Source organism: Henckelia pumila, chromosome 4 (assembly GCF_033568475.1).
Source record: "Henckelia pumila isolate YLH828 chromosome 4, ASM3356847v2, whole genome shotgun sequence".
Classification (NCBI taxonomy): Eukaryota; Viridiplantae; Streptophyta; class Magnoliopsida; order Lamiales; family Gesneriaceae; genus Henckelia; species Henckelia pumila.
Genome location: NC_133123.1, coordinates 84104866 through 84124607, shown reverse-complemented (window position 1 = coordinate 84124607; position 19742 = coordinate 84104866). Strand labels below are relative to the sequence as shown.

Sequence of the window (19742 nt, the reverse complement as noted above, 5' to 3'; positions counted from 1 at the left end):
ACCATACCTCGTTCTGAATGCGGTTTTAGGAATATCTTCCTCACGTACTCTCAGCTGATGATATCCTAACCTCAGATCAATCTTTGAATAGATAGAAGAACCCTGCAGTTGATCAAAAATGTCATCTATTCGAGGTAAATGATACCTGTTCTTTACCGTCTCTTGATTCAGTTGACGGTAATCAATACAGAGCCGCATAGATCCATCATTTTTCTGCACAAAGAGAACAGGAGCACCCCAAGGCGACACAATAGGTCTGATGTATCCCTTGGAAATCAAATCCTCGAGTTGTTCTTTTAATTCTCTCAATTCGACCGGTGCCATATGATAAGGAGCTTTGGAAATCGGTTAAGGACCTGACAATAAATCAATGCTGAATTCGATCTCACGAATAGACGGCAATCCAGGAATCCCATCTGGAAATATGTCAGCAAACTCTCTAACCACTGGTATATCAACCAATTCTGGGTTAGATTTCAAGATATCCACTACATAGATCAAGAATCCCTCTGATCCTTTCTGTAACAAACGAGTCATCGACAAAATAGATATTAAAGGAATTATGGATCGAGAACCCTTACCGAAAAATTTCCACTCCTCTGCCATCTCTGGTCTAAAACGGACTACTTTCTGAAAACAGTCGACGATAGCCCTGTGCTTGGTCAAAGCATCTATACCAATAATACAGTCAAAATCTGACAGTCCAAGCACAAAACAATCGAAATTAATCACTTTACCTTCAAAACGTAGTTCACATTTCCGAACAAATCTTACGGACACAATTCCCCCAGCAAAAGTTGAAGTAAAAGCTATTACAGCAGGCAAAGGTTCACAAGGCAAGACATGCATCAATACAAAATTATCAGATATAAAAGAGTGAGATGCACCCATATCAATCAAAACATGAGAATAATAACCGAAAATCGAACAGTTACCTGCTATAACATCATCAGGTGCTGCCTGAGCCTGATCCTCATTCAGAGCAAAGACTCGTTCTTGCTGTCTCGGGAGCAGGTTCGCATTCGGGTTACCTCCCTATCTGTTCTATTTCTGAGGCTGGAAGGAGTGAACCGCAGAAGTCTGCCTCTCAGGCTGAGCTGTCGGTCTAGAAGAACTCCCACTCTGAGTTCGATCATTACCTCGTTGAGGACACAACTTAGCAAAGTTCCCTGGCTGCTGACAGATATTGCAGTTCCTGAAAACTTCTTTACACTGCTCTTGGGAGTGTCTACCTCCACACTTGTTGCAAAACATAGATGAAAATCCAGAACTCTATCTTGAACCGAACTATTTGGAACCACTAGAACTAGAAGAACTGCTCCCTGGCTTCTTGAACTGTTTCCCTTTTGCTCTGAAATGATCCCTTCTGTAACCTCCACTGCTTAATCCTTCAAACATCGATGGTTGGTTCTGATACTGCGATGGCTGATTCTGATGCTGAGACGGTTGGTTCTGAGACTATCTCGGCTGCTGAGGCATAAACGGAGCTCCTCTCTGTCTCATCAAACCTGCTTCAGCTCCCTTTGCATGATTCTTGGCATCCGCAAAATTATCAGGCCTAGTAGTGTTTACCAACGTGAAGATATCGGGGTTCAAACCATTAATGAACTGGTCGGATTTTGCTTCTTTGTTGTCGGCAAAGTGCGGTGAAAACTTCAGAAAGCTATCAAACTTAGACACATACTCCTCAATATTCATGTTCCCTTGCTTCAGAGTGGCAAATTCAGCACCTTTTTCCTTTCTATAAGACACTGGAAAGAAACGCTTAAAGAATTCAGTCTTGAACAAACTTCAAGTGACAACTGTACCTCGATTCTCAAGAGTCTTTTTCATCGAAATCCACCAGCTCTTAGCAACACCCTGCAGCTGATCAATCACTAACCTAATTCGGCGGTCATCTGAATAGTCGAGAGAATCGAACAACTGATCAATGTCCTCTAGCCAACTCTCACAATCAATAGCATTCTCAGAACCCTTCGAGGTTGGCGGTTTGAATGACTGAAACCTCTTCAGCAAGGTTTCCATATGAGTCGTTGTGATGTCCATCTTATTAGTTTCGATACTAGCCTATTTGTTCGGAGGAGTAACTGGCGGTGGGTTTCTGTTAATTACTCGACGAGGACCCATCTGATAATCAAAGGGTTAGTACACAAGATATCTCAATCTCTACAATTCGGTGCCCTTCAACCTCTTAGGAATTCGGATACAAGTCGATAAACAAAAACAGTTATATCTCAAGTAGTACATGTTTTATAAATTAAATCACAAAATCATGTAATTCAAATAATTCTCAAATAATAAAGCATGCTCGCATGGAATTCAAATAATCAAATAAATAACTCAGTCATATGCGAGAAGCCAATACAAGTGGACTCGATCTACTCCGCTCACTTCTAGTTCAAAACCAAAAACTTATTGCTCAGATACCACTTAATGTGAGACTTCGATTCTAAACATATAATCTCGGATAAAAAATCACTAAACATACAAGAAGCAAGATGAAACGCAAAAGTAAAAAAAATTATTTTTCTGGTGAACAGTGTCTCGCTCGATCAATAACTTCTTACCAATCGAGCGAGCAAATCCCTTCTCAACATCTCCAGGGCTTCTCGCTCGATCAGTAAAAAGTTACCGATAGAGCGAGAAAAGTGCTGCCTCAAAGGGTGAGGACTCCTCGCTCGATTGGTAACTTTACACCGATCGAGCGAGCCCAAATCTGAACTCAGCAAACAGACTTTTCAATTCCAAACTCCATTACAAACTCCATTCAATACATAAAGAGGTATAAAATACATGCAACGACAACATTCAATCCTCAATATTCGAATATTTGATGCAACAAACATCAAACAAGTTTGAGTTCTAAATATGCTCTCAAAAAATAAACTAGATTGACATGCTTTTCAACTTCTAAACCGAAGTCCCACTTCTATTTCTCAATCTCGATCTATCTCTGACGTTTCTGACTCGATCCTGACCCACCTATCGCCAAGTAGACATACAAAATAAAGAAACAGACGGATAACTCTGGTGAGAAATATATTCCCAATAAAAGCAACATAACATGCAATACAAGTAATATATCAATAACATGATATAAAGACAACATATTCAATGTTAATACGAATGAAATGTGTGTCTTTAAAATCGGGATATCAACTCTGATAATCAAGGAATTTCTGCTATTCTTTTGGGATCCCGAGGATGAGATCACGTAACAACTCACCGACTCTCCCGATCGAGGTGGTGTCACGTATCTCCATCCTCTAGACTTGGTGCGACTATAAGGATTATGCTGACACTAGGCAAACTTCTACGTCCTAGGACACTCGATTATAGCCCCCAAAACGTCTAAAAAAAAGGGCCGTTCAACCCGCTGAAATCAAAGATTTAGGCTCGAGATGAAAGAATATAGAAAACACAAAGCATTAAACCATAATTCAAATAATAACAAGAGTTCAATCAACAAAATACAAGTTCCCCACTCTAGGACAAGTATTGATGCAAGTATGTGATTTAGGGGAAACTCAAGAACCATCTATCTTGAGTGTTCTATCCCGCTTAACCTATGTCTGCTTATACATTTTTTATTCAAAAGCTCCAACTCTGGATAAGCTACAATAAAAGATTAATATCAAAATTATTCAACCGATAATTCAAACGATCAAGGTAAAACTCTTTACCGCTCTCCGACTAACTCTTTGACGATTCGAATTCTGTTAACTCTGGTCTCAACAATATTCAAACCAATCTGTACGGAGGCAATAGAGGATCAACAACAACAATCAAATCCAAACTAACACGGTTCAATCAATTCAAATCAAACGATAACCCAAAACTCAAACCGGCGGCATAACGGCTATATTCTGATCAACTGAAATCACAGACAGCAGTATAACATCGAAACTAACTCAATACAATACCAAATCATCAATAAAAATTCCAGTCCAACAAATCTCAAAACTCAATTTTCGAACAACACTTCAAAAATCAAAACAATTCCGAACGACGTTCTTTTTCCGATCCGACTGACAATAAACGATAAGAACTAGTTCAAGAATATCATACTCGAAACTCATTCGATTCTAATAACATCCAAAAAATGAAATATAACTGATCGGAGAAAAACTTACGATAGAACGAAGCTCTCGATGTCGGGATCGCTAAACTATCTTCTGATTTAAATTTTACCGGACGGATTTACCGAAAAGCGAAGAAGAAAATCTTGAAGCTCACGTTGGCTTCTTCAATGGAGGATGGCGTGTTGGAGGAGGAAGAGAAGTGAATGAGACTAAATCAACTCATTCCAAGTCCAAGATATTATATAAAAACTCAATTTTGCATTTAAGTCCCTAAAAATTCCGAAATTTCAAAATAGATCCTGATCAAAATCAATTCGGATCTCGAATTCTATAATCTCCGATTATCTCTAATAAACTCAGTTAAGATAAATTTGGGGCGTTTCACCCGGGACCCTTCCTACCATTTTTGGACATTCCGGATCTGATTTTTTTAATTATTTTCACCAAATAATGACTCATTAAACATGTTTTGCCACTTTTAAAATTATATGACATTTTCTTAACATGTTTAAATCACTTAATCTTGTAAAATGGAACCGAGCTACTACAGAATGAGTGAAGAAAATGAAGCTTTAGGATTCTATTTATAGACCACTTTCTGAACGCACTTAGGAACTACCGATCATCCTTCTGAACTTACTCTACCGAGCGCGTGTCTCTGATTGGAAAACACACAGCTGCCGACACAGTTCGGATCTACCGACTCTAGTTTGGAGCTTCTGAACTCTCTCAAGTCCAATCACCCAATCAAAACCCATACCCTGTCTGACTAACACAATATCAGAGCTTCTGAACTGCTCGGTACTTCCGATCATTAACTCTGGATTCCAAACCAGTTCGGTGCTTCCGAGCTACTCTTCGGAGCTTCCGAACTGTCCCAAAAATTGAAGCCCTCAGAACAATTTTTTATCATTTTGAATCCGATTTTCAATTCCTTAAACCCAAATGAGGATCCCTTAATCATATTTAGGTAGTAGATTAAATTAATTAGGAGTTTTGGCTACTACATTCTCCCCAACTTAAGAGATTTCTTCCTCGATATCCAAACTAGGTTAATCAGAATAATAACACTTAAACAACCTTATTACAATACTGCAGTTACAAATACAACTACTGCTCAAGCCCGAACTCGACTTCTCAAACTGGAAGAAACCTTGGAATCTCATCCGAAAAGACATCTGGGTACTCGCAAACTACTGATAAATCCTCAAAAGACCTGCTACCTGTGGACATATCAATCGCATCGATAAGATCCTTCTCTACCCGCCTCTAAAGCCTAACAAACCTTCAGAGCTGATACCAGAGGCATAAGGGGTCGCACTCCCTCACCATAGAAAAAATAAATATCACCCTCAACCGAACTAAACTGAACAACCTTTTGATAATAATCCAAAGTTGCTCGATAGGAAGTCAAAACATCGATACCCAAAATACAGTCAAAATCCTCCATCGCTAGATTCATAAGATTCGCTGATAACTCAGAGCCCTTAAACTCTAATGAACAACCCATGACTAGACGCTTGACCAAAGTTAAATGACCTGTCAGGGTAGATACAGAAAGTACTACATCTAGGGATATGTACGACAATATATGGTGCTTAACAAAACGTGCTGAAACAAAAAATGCGATGCACTAGTATCTATGAGAACAAAAGCAGGAATTCCGCACAAAATAAATGTTCTTGCGATAACTTCCTCATTTTCTTTCTGAACCTGATCTTGGATCAGCGAAAAGACTTGTCTGGGAGTACATGGCCTCTGGTTGGTGCTCCCAATCGACTGTCCTGATGGCCTCTGTGGAACCGATGCTTGAGAACCCGAGCCAGATGCTGACACTCTTTTCTGTGGACAATCCCTCTTCATGTGACCCATATGGCCACAATGGAAACAAGCACCACCTGCTCCACGGAATTTTTTTGTAGGATGACGTCTCCCACACTTTTCGCACTGACCTCTCTTCTTCCCAAAGTGGAACACACCTCCACCGGAACATGAACCTGAAGAAGAAGAAGACGCACTAGGCTTCTTGAAAGATTGGGATTTGGGCCCTAAAGAGTTACTTGGTCAGAAGGAGGAGAAGTTTCTGTTTCGCTTGATGTTGTCCTCTGCCTAGCAACAATGGTTAAACAACACCTCATATGATGTCGGATCATCACAGATAGCAACAAGATCATGTATCTATGGGTTAAGGCCTTGCAGAAAGTGGTCATACTTTGCCTCGGAGCTATTGGCAACATACGAACAATACGGTAGCAGCTCAAAGAACTTTTGTTTGTACTCGTCTATAGCATATATAAAAGAATGTGATGCTCCGGTATCTATCAACACAAATATAAGTATGCCACAAAATATAAAAATACCTGCTGTAGACAATTAAATTTGTCAACCTTCAAATATGGCAAGTACGAAATAATTAAATATCAATAAAACAATTAGCTATTTTTGGGAATATTAAATTCCTAAAAAATAAATAGTTAATTAATTGATATTTTAATATATTTTGTGATCAAATCAAGATTTTTAAATCAAGATTGCATCTTGCACAAATTGGAAGAGAATACTAATATTTTTAGTATTTGAGATCAAATCTTGCATGAAATAGAAGAAAATACTAATATTTTTAGTATTTAAAATCAAATCTTGTGATTAATGGAATATAATCACCAAATAAATCAGGAGGAGCCAATCAAATTGCGACACCTCATCAAATCGAAAATGGTATGAATCTGCTCCCTTCAGCTATAAATAGGGGGCAGATGACCAACAAAAAACACAACAAAGAAGAGTGAAGCAAAGAAGTAGAAAAATTCAAGATTTTTCTCTCAAGTCACATTCAAGAAGTTCAAGGCGCAATTCAAGGCGTTCTTCTTCAAAATCATCAAATTCGAGAAGATCAAGGCGTGATTCAAGGGATTAATTGCGTTCTTCTTCAAATATACTTAAATTCATTCAAATTCAAGAAGATCGTGTTCTTCATAAAATTCAAAAAGTTCGTGTTCTTCATCAAACAAATCAAATTCAAGAAGATCGTGTTCTTCATCAAATTCAATAAGTTTGTGTTCTTCAACAAAAAAATCAAATTCAAGAAGATCGTGTTCTTCATCAAATTCAAGAAGTTCGTGTTCTTCAACAAATAAATGAAATTCAAGAAGATTGTGCTCTTCATCAAATTCAAGAAGCTCGCATTCTTCATCAAATAAATCAAATTCAAGAAGATCGTGTTCTTCATCAAATTCAAGAAGTTCGTGTTCTTCATCAAACAAATCAAATTCAAGAAGATCGTGTTCTTCATCAAATTCAAGAAGTTCGTGTTCTTCATCAAACAAATCAAATTCAAGAAGATCGTGTTATTCATCAAATTCAAGATAACAAATCTCAAGGCGCGATTCAATGAGTTCATCGCGTTCTTCACAAATTTTGAAGTTTAATTCGATATCAAGGTGTTAACCCATCGAATTAATTTTATCAAGACATCAAATCAAATCTCAAGACATCAAATCTTCTTCTAAAAGATCAAATACTCAAGAAATTCAAATTCATCAAGAAATTGTCATTGAAGAGGAAAATCAAGGGATTATTTAGAGATTACATCTACTAATCTTTATTTAATTTCTCAAATTCACTTTGTATCAATTTTTTATTTCTTAATTTTAAGAAATAAAGAATTTTGCGCTACAAATTTTGGCACGCCCAGTGGGACCATCTCTACCCTTCATCTTTTCTCTTCATCAAAATTTCTAATCATGTCCACCAATTAAAAGATCACTAACATGAAGATTTCTACTACAAAGTCAACTGGAAGTCTTGGAGTCATCACAAGAAGCATGTCTAAGAAATTACAAGAATCTTGTGAGCAAACCCATTTTCTTGAGACTCATCAGAACTCTCACATAGAAAGCGTGATGGTGACAAATGCCACAACTTTAGAAGATCAAATAGCAAATTTGACAAAGGCCATTGAGGAACTCTCGAGACATGTTCAAGAACAGGATTCCCAAATTATGAAGTTGATGGACAAGATAAACCATACTGATACAAGTTACATGGACAAAGAAGATGAAACAAATGATGGAACTGAGTCATCATTGAAGAAAAAACAAAATGAAAAAACTAAAGGCATACATTTTTCATCTGATGGGTCAGTTTCCATGGACCAGTTAAAAGACTTTATCATGGGTACTATCAAAGAAAATCTCAATGGATGCTCAAAGCCAACTCTCACCTATGTCAAACCATATTCACAAAGGATTGATAACTTAAGAATGCCGAATGGCTATCAACCTCCAAAGTTTCAACAATTTGATGGCAAAGGAAATCCAAAGAAACATGTGGCTCATTTCATTGAAACGTGTAACAATGCTGGGACATACGAAGATTGCCTAGTAAAGCAATTTGTCCGTTCACTAAAAGGGAATGCATTTGATTGGTACACTGATCTAGAGCCATGTTCAATTGATAGTTGGAAATAACTAGAACAAGAATTTCTCAATCGCTTCTATAGTACTCGACGAGTAGTTAGCATGATTGAGCTAACAAACACACGACAATGGAAAGAAGAGACTGTCATTGACTTTATCAATCGATGGAGAAATTTGAGTCTTAACTGCAAAGATCGATTGTCTGAATCTTCTGCAATTGAGATGTGCATCCAAGGTATGCATTGGGGACTTCGGTATATCCTTCAAGGAATCCAGCCAAAGACATTTGAAGAATTAGCTACTCGAGCCCATGACATGGAGCTTAGCATAACTACAAATGGAGCGGAAGGGCATCCAACTCAAGAGTATCATAGACCAATAGAAACAGAAATTTTCAAGAAAGAGGATGAGTATTTCACTAATACTCCTGACCCACAAGAGTATAAATTGTGAACGGTATCCACCAAAAGTCTTACATGTGGTTAAACTGTTATGTGCTCCACCAAAGGTATTATATGTGGTTAAACTGTTATGTTCCCACCAATAGTGAATTCATGTGGTTAAACTGTATTTCTCCCACTTATGGTATTTTATGTGGCTAAAATATTAAATCCCCACCTAGTCTAGGGTGGTTAAGAAATAGATACTCTTGGCCCGCATGAGTATAAACTGTGCACGGCACCCCCCATCTCAAACAATCAAATTTTTTAACTACGTTATGACTTGATCCCTATATTGGGTACGTAGGAAACTTAGATATATTCTGAGTACAGTCATGAACTTGTTGTTTTCTTTTCACATGAAATATTAATATGTTTTATATTTTCAGTGAAAGTTAAACACAATCAAAAGATCGCAAAAAAAAATCTTCAAGTATTTTTAGGCAACTTCAAGATGGATCCTTGACGTGTTCAAATTCTTGATAACGTCATCATCGAAAGGAGAAATATTTTCAATCATAGTGTATTTCCTCAATCTTATAAAGTGGTTGAACACTGGAAAATATTCCTCATTGTCTCTTCAAGAAAGTGAATTATTTTCACTTCTTCAAATCACCAAGCCTTCAAATTATGCGCTTCCACCATCTTGAGTTGATTGGACCTGACCCACCTTTCAAAATATCTCGAAGTATGTGATGTGCAGCCGCAAGATTGAGAAAAAAATTTAAATATCTACTTCATCAATGCTGGTGAATTCTTTGGCATCTTGAATGACTTCATCATATATATGCCCGACGATGGAGAGACCCAACAAAGAATATGTAAATGGTTCACAATATAAAAGTCAATAGTTTATTATTTAGTGGACACCATGATTCTCAAAATGTTTTCATAATGTTGGAATCTCGATCAAATGTGAATAATGAAGCATACACGGGGTCGTATATTTGCACTGCCTGAAGCTTATGATCACTCCGGTAAATAATGCCTTCAGTACACTTCCAATATCATTTGATGTAATGAAATTCGCCAATTAATTGAAGCGTATTGTCTCATCTTGCCTTCTCTTCAATGATCGTCGCTCCAACGATAATAATAAAACATGCTCTTGTGATTGTGAAAGATGAAGCCCAAACTTTGAAAGTCTTTTCGAAAGAAGTCTCGATGGATCACAGAAGTATAAAGTGAGTTTATCAACCTCATCCATGACTTTGCATAACGATCGGCCACGAGTTCATCAACAAACAAGATAGTGTTGTTTTTTTTTTTTGGAGGTTGACTCTCATCATCAAATATCACCAGAGGTTGGATGCCGGAAGAAGAAAATATGGATGAAAGAAAATTCAGAGAGAATTAAATTTTGGTGTGAAGATTGGTGCAACCTCAAATATCAAATTTCAAAAACTAAATTATCGTGACTCATTCAATCAAAAAACCATTAATTTGTGAATAAGTCTCGAGGGGACATTTGTAGACAATTAAATTTGTCAACCTTCAAATATGGCAAGTACGAAATAATTAAATATCAATAAAACAATTAGCTATTTTTGGGAATATTAAATTCCTAAAAAATAAATAGTTAATTAATTGATATTTTAATATATTTTGTGATCAAATCAAGATTTTTAAATCAAGATTGCATCTTGCACAAATTGGAAGAGAATACTAATATTTTTAGTATTTGAGATCAAATCTTTCATCAAATAGAAGAAAATACTAATATTTTTAGTATTTAAAATCAAATCTTGTGATTAATGGAATATAATCACCAAATAAAACAGGAGGAACCAATCAAATTGCGACACCTCATCAAATCAAAAATGGTATGAATCTGCACCCTTCAGCTATAAATAGGGGGCAGATGACCAACAAAAAACACAACAAAGAAGACTGAAGCAAAGAAGTAGAAGAATTCAAGATTTTTCTCTCAAGTCACATTCAAGAAGTTCAAGGCGCAATTCAAGGCGTTCTTCTTCAAAATCATCAAATTCGAGAAGATCAATGCGTGATTCAAGGGATTAATTGCGTTCTTCTTCAAATATACTTAAATTCATTCAAATTCAAGAAGATCGTGTTCTTCATCAAATTCAAGAAGTTCGTGTTCTTTTATCAAACAAATCAAATTCAAGAAGATCGTGTTCTTTATCAAATTCAAGAAGTTCGTGTTCTTCAACAAAAAAATCAAATTCAAGACACTACAAGAAAAACGCAAAAAGACAACTGATTTTATCCGTTGTCGTAGGGGGTTAAAAATTGTTGTAACTGATGATGTTGTTAAAAGTAGCCCCTACAACAACGGATAAAATCCGTTGTCGTTTCCCCTCAAAGACAACGGATTTACCCCTAGGCGCAGATCCATTGTCTTTGAGGGAAAACGACAATGGATTTTATCCGTTGTCGTTGAACTTGTTTTTCACAACACCATCAGTTACAACAGTTTTAGACCCCTACATCCGTTGTTTTTTTCATATAAAAACAAAAAAAATAATTAATATATAAATTTCAATATTATAAATAAACCAAAATTTAAAATTTCAAAAATTAAATTTAATATACAATTTTTCAGTATTACAAATCACTTGAAACTAAAATTCTAATTCAATACACTTCTGAACACCTAAATTTCAAATATACAACTTGCAACCATTTTCCGAGCTCCTCATTGTTCCTCATGGCTCATGGACGCAACAAGTGCCTCAGGATTATCCTGTTCTTATTGCTATCCCACGCAGCATTTCCAGCCAACTCCAACACCTTCACTCACCAACCAAAATGTTGGATAAAAAAAATGAAATATACGATGGAAATCAACAAACAAACAAACAAAGCCCACAAACAAGAGGCACAAAAAGAACACAAGTTACACCATAGTGTAAACCAATCTTTACCAATGTAATATCACATCCAACAAAAAAAATAACAGAATTAATTCTAACACACAACAAAAGTCATAATCTATAAGTAAACTATGATTAACATGCACCATTTGTCATAAAAAAAAACTTGTCCTATGCATTCCAGCGCTTAGATTGCAGCTTCAGGTCATGTTAAAAGGAGCAAAATTCAATGGTAATTCAACTAAACAATATATTTTTACATCCCTAAATAAAGCACGATCTAGAATGAAAGTAGAAAAGTGAGAGGCATGGGAATGGCCCGATTGCCGATCTCGATCATTGAAGAAATGAACATGAGAATTGGGAGCAGCTGAGCGTACGGGGAAGCTTTCATCCCGCAGTAGAAGACAGAAGGTTTCAATATAAATCAAGACCCAATTAAAAGAAAGTTGTTCTGGATCTTAGAAAGTGTGGGTTGGGCTTCAAAATTGAAAAAAACTAGGCAAACTGCACACCTGAGTATCGTACCTAAAATTTTCTTAGCTTCAATTGAATTTGATAAAATAGACCCTTAAAACGAACAATGAATTTTTTTTCTCAATTAAGGCTAAAAATATAACTGACATGAAAACAAGAAAAGCTATAGAAAAAAATTCTAATTACCTAATACTTTACAACAAGTTTTTACATCTACGTATAATATTATTTCTAATATTTTTTGGCCCCTTCCATTATTCTTGGGCCATGAAACAACGACTTCATGAGATTGGGCTCAAGTCAGGCTAGGGGAGAAATGACTTTCAGTGAATTATTTAATGCTGGTTTAATAATTTAGAGGCAACCTCATGATCATTTAACCTCTATTATTAAATTGTTGATTGAACTTTTACAGAAGACTAGAAACTAACAAGAAACAGAAACGACAGATAACTTGTATTTCAATATAATGTGAAGTGAAATGGAATAAACAACCCAAAAGTTTAAAACTAATATTGCCCATTTATGGAACAAACAAAACAAAAGAAGCATATGGTGATATTTTTATTAGACTCTTTGATCTAAATATTTATATTTACCGATTGAAAAACAAACAAACAAAGAAGCATCGATCTTACAGGCTAATTTTCCACTCTCACCCACACAAATTAACTTGAGAACCCACGGCCGTGATCCATTGATTTATATCAAATCTTACTCTATTAAGGCTCGGACCCGGGCCAGCAATGAGCACGTCGATGCCAACAATGAACAAATCAACAGATCCACGAGAATACACGTTTATCCCGCAAATAGATTCCCTACAATAGCCTAAGACTACATATGATTTCGTCGACTGACTAATTAGAGTGTATACAGTACCCAGTGAGTCCAGCAACTGAAGGTTTAGAATGAACAAAAATTATCTATATAAATTTTCACATTTCATCACCACACGACAACGAAGAAGCAAACTTCCAGAAGCAGTAAGAGTAAAAGCACGGTTTTAAGTTTAAGAAACATAATAATTCAGATTCAAACCTTTTTTCGGAATAAAATCCAAAGCACGCAAAATGATATAGACTTATTATGCATACTCCGCGACTGTCTCGTGACACCATCGAGTTGAGTTGATTGCAGCTTCATAGTTTCAGCAGCTTAACTTTGAGAAGAACCATTCCAAGCTCTTTCACCATATTTTCTACTGCACAAATTTCACATATACGTATCATAATAATGTTATTAAAAGAAAGTAACAAAAAGATGACGAAAAGAATAGCTAGACATATATATACAAAGACGATACCAAAAGTTTTTACTAATAATCTTTCAGGTTCTGTCATTACCTCCTCTTCTATGTTCTTTGTCCATAGATTTTCATTTCAAGCAATTTCTTGAGAATATATCCCAAGTCCTTGTCCCCTTCTATGCTCCAGTTCTGTTAAATGAGTGCATTTGTGCCAAAAGGACTCAAAAAATAATGATGATAGTTCAAAGTTTGCACAGAAAAATTTGGACCGGAGTTTCATAAAACATAGTTGCCTCATCGAAACAATAAATTCCACACAAACATCAGCATTAGTATGGGCATGCAAAATATATATATTGTTAATACAGTCTCTAGGTGTTAGTTTTTTGAATGAAATGAAAGCTGAAAGTCACAACATTTCATCATATGGTAAAACAGAGATCTCATACCTTAGTCATGAAGTGACTGTATGCCTCCATTCAAATTTTTATTTTCAACTCGTCCGTGATTCATGGAGAACGAAGAGAGGTTTGGTGTACTCGACGATCCCAAAGAGAAAGTTTACATGCAAGGAGAATCAAAAATGAAAACTGTCGATAGTGATGGCAACTCAAAAGCGTGCTTCCATTGACAAAAGATTCCATTGAGTAACTCGAATGGATTAAATTTTCATAAACCTGCGTCCATCCCTGATGCACCAAAACGGCTACAAATTCAACGCAAAAACAAGAAATAAGTTCCGAATTAGCTTCGAGTTATAAAAATTTACAGAGATTATGGAATCATCGTTATTTGAAATCTCAGAAGAGCAAATTTTTCAGCAAAAAATTCATTGCTCAATCCACACACCTGTTTGATTCGAGATCTCGAAGAGACGATACTGTTTTGGAATATGACGATTCGAGATTCTCCGATTCGTTGCTCATTTTCCTAACGTGAATGAAGGGCTCGAATCGGATTTCTGTGCCTCTCTAATATTCATAAACAACTCTGGTTCGGCTTGAATAGCAAACACTCTGATAGTCCTCCTATCTATTTCAAACTCCAAACCAGAAGTGCAACAGTCATCAATCAACTGAGAAACACCGATAGTATAAAGAGATAAAGAACAAAGCTTTCGGCTTAAGGCATCTGCAGCTGCATTCGACTTTCTCGGGTAGTATTTGATTTTACAGTCAAAATCCTTCAACAAATATAACCATCTCCTCTGTCTCATATTCAGTTCTGACTGCGAAAACAAATACTTAAGGCTCTTATGATCAGAAAAGATCTTGAATACTCACCATAAAGATAGTGACGCCACATCTTCAAAGAAAATACGATCGCAGCGAGTTCAAGATCATGAACCGGATATCGAGTCAGTGCGGCTTCAGCTGCCTCGATTCATACGCTATCACGTGCTTATGGTGCATAAGAACACATCCCAAGCCTCGGTTAGAAGCATCGCAATAAACGGTAAAACCTCCAGTACCTGATGGAATAGATAAAATCGGAGCACTGGTCAGTCTCTTCTTCAGATCAGTAAAACTGGCCTCACACTCTTCAGTCCAGACAAAAGGTGCATTCTTCTGAGTTAGATGAGTAATCGGCTTTGCAATAGATGAGAAACTCTCGATAAATCTGTGATAGTAACCAGCTAAACCCATAAAGCTTCGGATCTCAGGCATTGATGTCGGTCTAGGCCAATTCCTAACCGCTTCGATCTTGCTGGGATCGACAGAAATCCCATCTCCAGAAATAATGTGACCGAGAAAGACAATTTGATCCAACCAGAACTCACACTTAGACAGCTTGGCAAACAACTGTTCAGCCCGCAAAATCTGCAAGATGATCCTCGAATGTTCTGCATGGTCAGTACGGTTCTTTGAATAGATAATAATATCATCGATGAAAATAATCACAAACTCATCCAAATAACACTGAAAGATACGGTTCATCAAACTCATAAAAACTGCTAGAGCGTTAGTCAAACCGAACGGCATGACTATAAACTCGAAATGACCATACCTCGTTCTGAATGCGGTTTTAGGAATATCTTCCTCACGTACTCTCAGCTGATTATATCCAAACCTCAGATCAATCTTTGAATAGACAGAAGAACCCTGCAGTTGATCAAAAAGGTCATATATTTGAGGTAAAGGATACCTGTTCTTTACCGTCTCTTGATTCAGTTAACGGTAATCAATACAGAGCCGCATAGATCCATCCTTCTTCCGCACAAAGAGAACAGGAGCACCCCAAGACGACACAATAGGTCTGATGTATCCCTTAAAAATCAAATCCTCGAGTTGTTCTTTTAATTCTCTCAATTCGACCGGTGCCATACGATAAGGAGCTTTGGAAATCGGTTAAGCACCTGACAATAAATCAATGCTGAATTCGATCTCACGAATAGGCGGCAATCCAGGAATCCCATCTGGAAATATGTCAGCAAAATCTCTAACCATTGGTATATCAACCAATTCTGGGTTAGATTTCAAGATATCCACTACATAGATCAAGAATCCCTCTGATCCTTTCTGTAACAAACGAGTCATCGACAAAACAGATATTAAAGGAATTATGGATCGAGAACCCTTACCGAAAAATTTCCACTCCTGTGCCATCTCTGGTCTAAAACGAACTACTTTTTGAAACATTCGACGATAGCCCTGTGCTTGGTCAAAGCATCTATACCAATAATACAGTCAAAATTTGACAGTCCAAGCACAATACAATCGAAATTAATCACTTTACCTTCAAAACGTAGTTCACATTTCCGAACAAATCTTACGGACACAATTCCCCCAGCCAAAGGTGAAGTAACAGCTATTACAGCAGGCAAAGGTTCACAAGGCAAGGCATGCATCAATACAAAATTATCAGATATAAAAGAGTGAGACGCACCCATATCAATCAAAACATGAGAAGAATAACCAAAAATCGAACATTACCTGCTATAACATCATCAGGTGTTGCCTGAGTCTGATCCTCATTCAGAGCAAAGACTCGAGCTTGCTGTCTCGGGAGCTGGTTCGCATTCGGGTTACCTCCCTATCTGTTCTGTTTCTGAGGGTGGAAGGAGTGAACCACAGAAGTCTGCGTCTCTGGCTGAGCTGTCGGTCTAGAAGAACTCCCACTCTGAGCTCGATCATTACCTCGTTGAGGACACACCTTAGCAAAGTTCCCTGGCTGCTGACAGATATTGCAATTCATGGAAACTTCTTTACACTGCTCTTGGGAGTGTCTGAAAGAGTGGGTGCCCGGTGAGCCAACTTGTGGCTAAGGGCTTTGATGACTCTTTGTATAAACAATCTTTTGTTTAATATAATTTACACTTTTATTAATGGCAATGACTTTATCTTTCTTCATATTGTTATATTGTGATATACTATTGTTGTTTTGATAAAGACCTTGAATATACTATAGTGTATGTAAGATGTGGTAGAACATGGGGATGTCTATCATGAAACACATCTTATAGTCACTGTATATTCTAAACTGTTCCTAGTCGATTGAGCCGTCCGAAAATAAGGATAAGGATTGCTCGAGTTTGAGACTAGCATTTGCGATGCGGAGTACCACGTTTCATTGGTAAGGAACATAGAGATGTTCGAAGCATGCAAATGGATATTCATATGATGAATGATCGAACTACCCTATCCGGACTTTCCAAGTGGTTATCACTTATAGAGTGGATAAAGTCCGCGGTTTTGGTTGTACACCATTAGTCCTTACTACTTGAAACATCATTGAGACTCTATATGCTAGTACTGTGCTTTGACTCGTTTACCGACTCTATTGGGGTCATCAGGTGTCGGGATTGGGTACAGTTACAACACATATAGGAGTCGATGCTTTGTTGTCAAGGATTCACCACATACTTGCGAGTGTGGATATCCTATGCGATCTGAGGAGATATTAGTGTGACGAATCTCTGGCCAGAGTACATGATGTGATTTAAGAAATGGTTTCTTAGTAGCACATGCGATGTCACTAATTGATCTTCAAGATGTATTGCATAGTTATCGAATCCCGAACGACTCTCGATATACCAATGGTTGTTGATTCGATCGGGATATATGGATGAAGGGACCATACTGTACGCTAACAAAAATCTATTGGTTCTTGTAGGCACTATCAGTGATACCTAGGGAATCATGGGGCGATGTTGCTAGGCGCTCATACCATGATTCGATGGGCAAGTCGGAAATTGTTGTTCCGAGTCACAAGGAGTTGTGAGCCCACGGCTAGCTGTATCCCTGAACCATTGAGGGTCACACAGTGTAATGGATTTTTAATCCCCGTTGAGATAGTTAAATTTAAAGAGTTAAATTTAATGAACAAAGAAGTTGGACTTCTTAATTATGAGTAGATGAGTAAGATTTTCTAAAATGACATAGGGATGGACATTTTTGGAAACCACTGAATTCGGATTCAGAAAAATTTATCTTGACTTTAAAAGGTGCAGAAATGGTTTCTGTGCACATTGGTGAAATCGGTTTATCAATCGGAGTCACGATGAATTTTATATTAATTTCTGAACATATGGGCTTTGCTTGTCGGGCTTGAACTTATGACTAATGGGCCCTAAGCTGTTAGTGGCCTACATTATAAATAAGTTATTGCAGTACAGAAATTAGACACAACAGGTCACAAAATATTTTAAAACCCTAGCTGCGTTTTTAATAAGTGGCCGCCCCCTCCCTCCCTCTGCTCGAAAAATCCAGCCTGTGAATTTTGAATTACAGTCTGGTTTAACGGATCAAATTCGTTAATTCTCTTCGTAGAAAATTCTGATAGATTTTCTAGTGCAATCTATCAGAGGGATTAAATATCCGTTCGTGGACCTGATTGAAGAACAGTTCGTCCATCAGTTCCAGGGATATACAACAAGAGCAGAGAAATCTGTTGGTGTCAAAAATCTCGATTCGAGATTAAAGGTAAAAATTTTATAATCGTTATTTAATTTTTACACACACAATTTAATCGTAAGGTTGATACCCATTATGGAATCGTTCCATATAAAAATTTTAAACTTCCGCTGCACCGGGTATCAATCGTAATTGATCTGATCGCCGCGTTCTCCAACAGTGGTATGAGAGCCAGGTTGCTCAGATCAAGCGATTAAATTAATCGATTGTACAAAAAAAAATTTTTGGCCTCGGTTTTTGAAACAAAATAAATATTTTAAAAATAAAAAAAAAAAAATTTCGGGCAAAAACCCAGGCAGCGATTGGATCGCTGCCTGGGGGGGGGCAGCGATGGTCGCTGCCCTGCGCAGCGCTGGGCGCTGCACAGGGCGGCGCACGGCGCTGCCCGGCGCAGCGCTGGGCGCTGCGCAGGGCAGCGATGTGATCGCTGCCCTAGGGGCAGCCGGGCTGCCCGGCCCGACCCCATTAGGGCGCGGGCAGCCCGGGAATGTCTCGGGCGGCCCGCGGGAAAAAAAATTATTTTTAATTTTTAAATTAAATTTTAATATGTTAAAATTCTATTTTTGGTCTGATCGAAAATCGTTTTTGATTGGTCCATGAGGCGTCGGATCGAATTGTTCAAGTCCGAAAATTTTAAAATTGATTTTTGGATAAATTTGAATTTTTGGAAAATTTAAATATTTTATCCGTTAAATTGAATTTTGAAATTAATTATTTTTGGTACAATTGATGATAAGATATGATCTTATGGATATATTGATAAAATATGATTTTATGTATAAAATTGGATTTTATAGATAAAATATGATTTTATTTGATAAAAAGATAAAATATGATTTTGTATGTAAAATAAGATTTTATGTATGAAATATGATTTTATCCTTTTAAATTTAAATTGCCATTGCATGTTATCCAATAAATTAATTTTGAATTAAATGTTATTGGATAAGGATGATCGATTGCCATGACCAATTTTGTAGGTGTATGTTAGGAATTTACATTTGTTTTTATTGTTGTTGGTTTTATTAATGGGTCTGGTTTATGGCCCAATATGAATTGTCATATGTAATAAAAGTGGGCTTGGTTTATGGCCCGTTCCCACCCCTTGAAAATGTATCCCCTACTTGTCATTGTTATTTATTGTAAATACATTAGATTTAGTGGGAGATCAAGATTTGAAGATGGAGGTGGGCCCAGCAGACAATAAAGACAGAAGAAATGTAAATTGGAAGCAAATGTAATAGGATTGCATTGCATACTGCATATTACCTAGGATTGGACTAAGACTCGTGATTGGCAACCACGGGTCGATTAGAAATGGAATCG

At 37.1% G+C, this 19742-nt stretch overlaps 1 protein-coding gene across 1 annotated transcript; it reads right to left on the bottom strand.

The window, feature by feature from the left end:
* Positions 1–348: 348 nt before the first annotated feature.
* Positions 349–891, bottom strand: LOC140861351 (uncharacterized). Its single transcript, XM_073264365.1, has 2 exons — positions 738–891; positions 349–671 (listed from the first exon to the last, which is right to left on the bottom strand). Exons 1-2 carry the CDS (start codon positions 889–891, stop codon positions 349–351), a joined length of 477 nt encoding a protein of 158 aa, XP_073120466.1.
* Between the last annotated feature and the right edge of the window lie 18851 nt (positions 892–19742).

What these genes read in the sequence shown, in the direction of transcription:
- LOC140861351 (XM_073264365.1), bottom strand. Translation starts at nt 891, where the DNA reads ATGGGTGCATCTCACTCTTTTATATCTGATAATTTTGTATTGATGCAT. An exon ending in ATGTGAACTACGTTTTGAAG is followed by an intron (nt 672 to 737) that starts GTAAAGTGATTA and finishes TTATTGGTATAG; the next exon opens with ATGCTTTGACCAAGCACAGG.